The 7,500-nt window shown below is 46.1% G+C and overlaps 1 protein-coding gene across 2 annotated transcripts in view; it reads right to left on the bottom strand.

The window, feature by feature from the left end:
* Positions 1-6,953, bottom strand: part of LOC143282080 (matrilin-1-like) — a 14,863-nt gene extending 7,910 nt beyond the window's left edge. For both annotated transcript variants that reach the window (XM_076587543.1, XM_076587542.1), the window contains exons 1-3: positions 6,647-6,953; positions 3,006-3,278; positions 208-544 (exon numbers count right to left, since the gene is read on the bottom strand). In XM_076587543.1, coding sequence (XP_076443658.1) covers positions 208-544; positions 3,006-3,278; positions 6,647-6,688 — 652 coding nt within the window. In that variant the 5' untranslated portion in view covers positions 6,689-6,953. The remainder of the gene's footprint in view (positions 1-207; positions 545-3,005; positions 3,279-6,646) is intronic.
* Positions 6,954-7,500: the final 547 nt, after the last annotated feature.

Raw genomic sequence — 7,500 nt, 5'->3', positions numbered from 1 at the left:
TAAGCAATACCCCTGTCAACACCTAGGCAGTATCCCTGTCAACACCTAGGCAGTATCCCTGTCAGTATCCCTGTCAACACCTAGGCAGTATCCCTGTCAGTATCCCTGTCAACACCTAGGCAGTATCCTTGTCAGTATCCCTGTCAACACCTAGGCAGTATCCCTGTCAACACCTAGGCAGTATCACTACCAAGCAGTCACTCCCACCTTGACAGGTCTTGTCCACCAGCAGATCCTTGATGTCGGCCAGAGCCCTGAAGTCCGTCACCTCGAAGACGTGAGCAGCCACGGGCCGGGAAGCCATGTCGTTCAGCTGCGACACGTTCTGCTTCTGGCCCACCCCGATGGCGAAGATGGTGGCCCCGTTGTTCCTCAGGTTCCTCGCCGCCTCGCGCGTGTCCTCAGCCTCTCGCGACACGCCGTCGGTGAGGACGATGACCACATGCGGCACGTTGGGGCGCGAGCCGCTGCGCGTCTTGAAGACGTAATCGTCCACGAACTTGAGGGCAAGGTGCGTGTTGGTGTTGCCTCCTTTAGTATCGATCTGAACCCACAAGACCAATACACGTGGATCACTCATCTTACACACCATAACCTTTTCTTCTCTCTGTAGTTTATGGTCTTTTTATTGTTAAGTAATATTAGAAGGGGAGAAAGTAGTATGTGCGTGTGCGCGCGCGTGTGTGCGGGATGGAGGTGTGTGTGTGGTTGGGGGGGGAGGGGGCGGGGACGGAGATGAGAAGAGGTGGTGGGATGACTGAGACAGGAAAAGAGACATAAAAAAGCGGCAGAGGTTAAAAGGAAGAACTACGGAAGACTAGGCTGATTTAGGGTAAAGTATAACTATCTCAAACATTCCCACAACAGGATAAAGCATTCTGAATATACACCAAACCCTAAACAACTGTGGATCACTACTCTTACTCAACGTGATTTTTAAAAAATATGTGGATCACTCATTCTACACACCACTTCCTAAACAATTGTGGGTCACTCGTCTTAAACCTCACTACCCTGAACAACTCCGGATCACCCATCTTGTACCTCCATTCCCTAAACTGTCGGTCACTCATCTTATACCTCCATACCCTAAAAGTTGTGGGTCACTCATCTTGTACCTCCATTCCCTAGACAGTTGTGGGTCACTCATCTTGTACCTCCATTCCCTAGACAGTTGTGGGTCACTCATCTTGTACCTCCATTCCCTAGACAGTTGTGGGTCACTCATCTTGTACCTCCATACCCTACACAGTTGTGGGTCACTCATCTTGTACCTCCATTCCCTAGACAGTTGTGGGTCACTCATCTTATACCTCCATACCCTAGACAGTTGTGGGTCACTCATCTTGTACCTCCATTCCCTAGACAGTTGTGGGTCACTCATCTTATACCTCCATACCCTAAAAGTTGTGGGTCACTCATCTTGTACCTCCATTCCCTAAACAGTTGTGGGTCACTCATCTTGTACCTCCATTCCCTAGACAGTTGTGGGTCACTCATCTTGTACCTCCATACCCTACACAGTTGTGGGTCACTCATCTTGTACCTCCATTCCCTAAACAGTTGTGGACCATGCATCTTACACACCATGCTCCAAAAAGTAGTGGATCCCTCATCTTGCACATCATACTCTAAACCACTGTAATAAGTAGTGGGAAGAGGTGGGGGTGTGGGGGTGGGGGTGGGGGGTAGTGAAAAGGAAAGAAAAAAAGCAATCTTAGGACGCCGCGCTGCTGTTGTGTTGGCGTTCAGCGCACGTATTGGTTGCCTGTTGCGATTCATCGCACACAGGACGTCATCACAACAAAATTATAAAGCAACAAAAAAAAAAAAAAGTTGTTCCCCTTTTCCCCACCCCACCCCTAGCAAAATCAAAGCAACAAACAAACAAACAAACTACAAAAAAAGAAAAAAAAGACTAAGCACACAGGCATACATAAAAGAGAACAGAAATCAACAAGTCCAAAGGATTTTCCCAATAATTTGGCCTTTGCCCTTCTTTAGTGGACAAAATTGCAAATTCCAAGTTCTGGTCAAAGGAGAAAAGAAAAAGAAGAAAGAAAAGAAGAGAGAACTCTTTCCTACGGTACAGAAAGAAACCCTGGTTGTCATCCCAGCTTTTAGTCCTCATACTCGCCGTTCATGGTAGGACTTAAACCCCAAGAACAGTCCTCACATACACTGTGCGCGGTAGGACTTAACCTCCCTCCCCCCCATTCCCCCCTAACAGTCTTCATAAATGCCGTGCGCGACAGGAGTGATTGCCTAGAGGTGATGCGTCCGCCTAGGAAGCAAGAGAATCTGAGCGCACTGGTTCGAATCACGGCTCAGCCGCCGATATTTTCTCCCCTTCCACTAGACCTTGAGTGGTGGTCTGGACGCTAGTCATTCGGTTGAGACAATTAACCAAGGTCCCGTGTGCAGCATGCACTTAGCACACGTAAAAAACAACAACACGGCAACAAAAGGGATGTCCCTGGCAAAATTCTGTAGAAAAACCCACTTCGATAGGAAAAACAAAACAAAACAAAAAACAAACAAACAAACAAAAAACCCCATTAAAATCATTATTTTTATCATTGTTGCTTAGAAATCATAATTTCTGAAAATCAATGGCAGGGGAAAATTATTCAACTGAAAAGGAGGCGGTTGAGGTGGAGTGGGGTATGGGAGGGGACTTAGAAAAGAACAGAGAGAAAGAGAAAGAGAGAGAGAGAGAGAGAGAGAGAGGGAGAGGGAGGGTGGGAGAGAGAGCAGAATGTGGAAAAGACAGAGTACAAAATGTAAAATGAAGAGGGTGATTGAGAACCCCAAGAACAACAACAATAACAACAGCAACAAACCCCTACCCCCCACACCCCCCCCCAAAAAACCAACAAAAAACAAAACAAACAAAACAAAAACAACAACGAACAAAAACAACAACAACAACAACAACACACACACACAACAACAACAACAACAACAACAAAACAAACAAACAAAGCAAACAACAGCCACCCCACCTTCATAACCTCCATCAGCAAACGTGTCTTGTTCAGGTACCGGTTCAGGGGGAACTCCAAATTGAACCTAGTGCTGAAAGTAACGACAGCCACACGCGTCTGCCGGGAGCCAGGCCCCACCTGCAGGCCCTGGATGACGTCACGGACGAAGGTGCGCACGTGCAATTTGAAATCCTTCGCCCAGATGGATGAAGACGTGTCCAGCACGAACACCACGTCCGATGGTTGGCCACAGTCCTCAGCCCTCCGCTGTGCACGTGCAGCCAGGACTGTCTGCGGTGTGAGGACAGCGGCAGTGGTGTAAAGTCATACAGTTACCACCCCAAACCACCTCATGTTTTTATTATTATTATCATCATTATTATTATCATTTTAAAGCCCCTTCAGTGCCTGGGAAACAAAACAAAAAAACACAAAACAAACAAAAAAACCCAAAATAAAGTGGTGTTTCAAGTCATGAAATAATGTCCAAAACAAACAAGCCTAAAACTGTGAAAATGGTCTGGAGATACACCACTCTCGACAAACTTTGTGAATTTTCAGCCTTCCAGAATTATTTCCCTTCTTTCTGATGACGCACTCAGTGACGTCACTATGCACATACGTGATACGCTCTATGGCGGTCAAGGCGGTTTATGATAGTCATCAAATTAGATAAACATAAGCTGGGGCTGTTTGACGTCAAGATAGTGAAAGTTGTGTAACGTCATACAATGCCTCCCACCCCCAACACACACACACACTTTAGAAGAAAAAAAAAGGGTGGGGGGTGGGGGGGGGGGGGGGGGGGGGGGGGGGGGGGGTCGAGGGCTGTCTGTTGTCATGACAGTGGCAGTGGTGTAACGTCGTACAATTAATCCCACCTCTATTCCTTTTTTTTCTTTCAAATGTGTCAGGACTTATGTTGTCAAAATAATGAAAATAGTGTAACGTTACAAAATGACCCCCACCCTCCAAATTAAAAGAAAAAAGAAATCCAAAAAACCCCATACATACATACATATATATATATATATATATATATATATATATATATATATATATAGGCGAGGGTTCTCTGTTGTCAAAATAGAAAAAGTGGTGCAACGTCATACAATGACTCCCTCCCTCTCCACCAACTTTTTTTTTTTTTTTTTTTTTTAATTTAGGAGAGGGATGTCTGTTTTTGAAATAGCAGCAGTGGTGTGACGTCATTCGCCGACCCCCAACGCCCCTTTTTGTTTTATCATACGTATTGCTTTTGTGGTCTTGACTGAATGTTGGAATGAATAGCTTTTACAGGAACGGTATTACAAACAAGCAAACTAATAACAACAACAACAACAGCAACAACAACAACAACAACAACAACAAAAGAGAGAAAGAGAAATACACATACACACACACGCACGCACGCACAAGATACGGGGTGACAAATGACAAGGACCACAAGCAAAATAAGAAATATAGAAGTAACATCAGAACACTTACACGGTCAAACAACAACAAAAAACAACATAAAAAAACCAAATAAATATCCTTCATTTTGGTCACTAGCGTCCATAGATTACGGGTAAACGCTTTGAATACAAAACATTTAGAATGTTAACCATAATTGCTCCAGTGGAGTGTTGGCTATGCCCGCCTAGGAAGCGAGAGAATCTGAGCACACTGGTTCGAATCCCACAGTCTCCAGTATTTTCTCCCCCTCCACTAGACCTTAAGTGGTGGTCTGGACGCTAGTCATTTGGATGAGACAATGAACCGAGTTCCCGTGTGTAGCATGTACTTTGCGCACGTATAAAAACCCACGGCAAGAAAAGGGTGTCCCTGGCAAAATTCTACATAAAAATCCACTTCTATAGGAAAACAATCCAATAAAATACAATTATCATTATTAATATTCACATTATTATTATTGTTTTCTTTCTTCTATATAATTTTTTTTTGTTTCTATTTATTTGTTATTTACTTTTTTCGTGTGTATTTATTCATTTTCCTATACTTTAATTATATTTGTTTATCATTATATTTATCGACAGGAAATCAAACCAAATTGCAGGCAGAAAAAAGGGTGGCGCTCTCAATGTAGCGACGCGCTCTCCCTGGGGAGAGCAGCCCGCATTTCACACAGATAAATCTGTTGTGACAAAAGAGTAGGCCTAATAGAACGCAGTACAATTCAATTATCATCATTATTTTTCATATTATTTTCTTTTCTTCTTTTCTTTCTAATTTTTTAAAAATCTATTTCTATTCATTCATTATTTACTTTTTATATCTATTTATTCATCTATCTATACATTCATTTTTATTTATTTATTATAATATCTACTCATTTCATTTCACTTCACCCCCCCCCCCACCCCCACAAAGCCTAAGGGTGCTGGGTTATGCTGCTGGTCAGCATCTGCTTTACAGATGTGGTGCAGCGTATATGGATTTGTCCGAACCTAGTGACGCCTCCTTGAGTAACTGAAGTGAACTGCCCCAGTGAGCTCTAAGTACACCTTACAATCGAACAGAAGGTGTGAAGACCAGCTGTGGCTGAGCACAACATGATCATGCTGGGACTATGTGTTTCAGGTCATTCCCAGCCTTTGCTGAAGTCCCGTACTATTGTGTTGTGGGGAAACATGACCAAGAGTCGTTTTACTGGTACAATCATTAACGCTCCCCCCACCTCACACCCCACCACTCTACCACCATTAGTATGGTCAGGTCAGGTCATTAGATCTGCTACTGGTAACCTGAAATCCAGTACAACCTGTTCAGGGTCGGATTGCGGGCGACTAAACCGGCACTCTCACTGCTCCCTTCCGGGACTGGTGAGGCAGGTGGCTAGACACCCTTATGGAATTAAAAACGAGATCCATAAAAGGGCGTCGGCTCAGGAGAGCCACCGACGGCCATCTAGCTCCACCGTGCTGTGTGCATGCCACACGCAGTTGGCCCCGGGGTGTGTCTACCCATGCATGAGAAGTCTGGATCCGGTAGAATCTGCGGAAGAAACCTATCGGTTCAACGGAGAGGAAGGCGGTTACAGCAACGCACTGTGGAGTGCAGAGAGCAAGATGAGACACCGAAAGGATATCTTGGTCCTCCACTGCATCCGTGCTCATCCTCCAGTCTCGACTTAGTCTTGCCACTGGAAAATGGTGGACCCGGACGAGAGAGTGAGGTCGACGTTGCGCAACTCCTCTTCACTTCAAACAAACTCATCGCGCAAGTCATCAGTCATCCTTACTGACCTTTCATCCTTCATCATTTCATCACCCCCAAGTCCTGTGGCGACAGGCGAGCGACGAAACCATTAGTTTACTTCGTTTTCTGTCCCAGCCAACGTCCGTCTGTCCCCTCCCCCACCTCCACCTACCCTGTGTGTTTGTGTGTGTGTGTGTGTGTGTGTGTGTGTGTGTTGTGTATGTGTGTGTGTGCACGCGCGCCCTGAAATGAATGTGAACGTGTCTATACCATCTTGTAGTGAATAGACAATACACCAATGGGCAAAAGAACCACATAAAACACGGACACACACACACACACACACACACACACACACACACACACAACCAAACACCGGGTTATATACATGTCAAAAAAACAACAGCAACGGAAGACAAGAAACAGGAACACACCGACAGGTCAGACAGCTCACTCACCATCAGACAGAACAGCACAACAGCGGCTGTCCTGACACCCATGTCTTGCTGCTTCAGCCACCAACACCAACACCAAAACCAAAACCAAAGCACCACCACCTTTTCAGTGCAGGGGAAAGCGTCAAGTCCTCAGCTGACGTCGACGGTCTCACTGTGCGGGATGATAACGCCAAGAGTCCAAGTCCTTTGGTGGAAACGAGGCCTGAACGCCAGCCGGTAGCTTTGCCAGTAAAAGACGGAATTCCCAAGTTACCTGTCGAAGACCTAGCGACCTGATGTCCTCTCAGCCTTGGCGGCAAGGCGGTAAGGAGGTGCCTTCCACCCATGTCTTTTATAGCCGTCATCTGGCGCGCGCCGTCCCATTGAACCTTGCTCACGGACGTTCGTTCGAGCCAGCACGTGATGTCTCCAAAAGAAGTCAAAACCGCACGCGCCGAAGAAAATACACAAAGGTTTGTGTCTTAGAAAGTGGCGCCAATCTTGTTTTCCCCTCAAAGCTGTGAGTGTTTGTAGCTATCTGCGAGACCTGGGGTTTCCGTGTGGTGGCTGGGGACGGAACTGGTGTCAGCTGTGTGATAGCAAGCGGTGCGAAGAACCGGCAGTGGTCCGGAACCGACCTCTATACGCCCGGGCGCCAGATGGGGAACGCCGCCACTTTCCATGAATAGAGGACTCAGCAAGTTTCCAGGTGGCCTGGATGACTGTCTGGTGGTGTTACCTACATTGTGGGAAGCGGGTCACAGAGGTTTATTGTGGGATCCAAATCCCCAGCTTCACTGTATGGGACTGGATTGGGGATTTTCCTATGTCAGTGCATGCTGGGGTCTGATGTGTTCGCCCCCTTCGTTTATCGC

This window comes from Babylonia areolata, chromosome 5 (assembly GCF_041734735.1).
Source record: "Babylonia areolata isolate BAREFJ2019XMU chromosome 5, ASM4173473v1, whole genome shotgun sequence".
Classification (NCBI taxonomy): Eukaryota; Metazoa; Mollusca; class Gastropoda; order Neogastropoda; family Buccinidae; genus Babylonia; species Babylonia areolata.
This window is presented reverse-complemented; position numbering and strand designations above follow the sequence as displayed.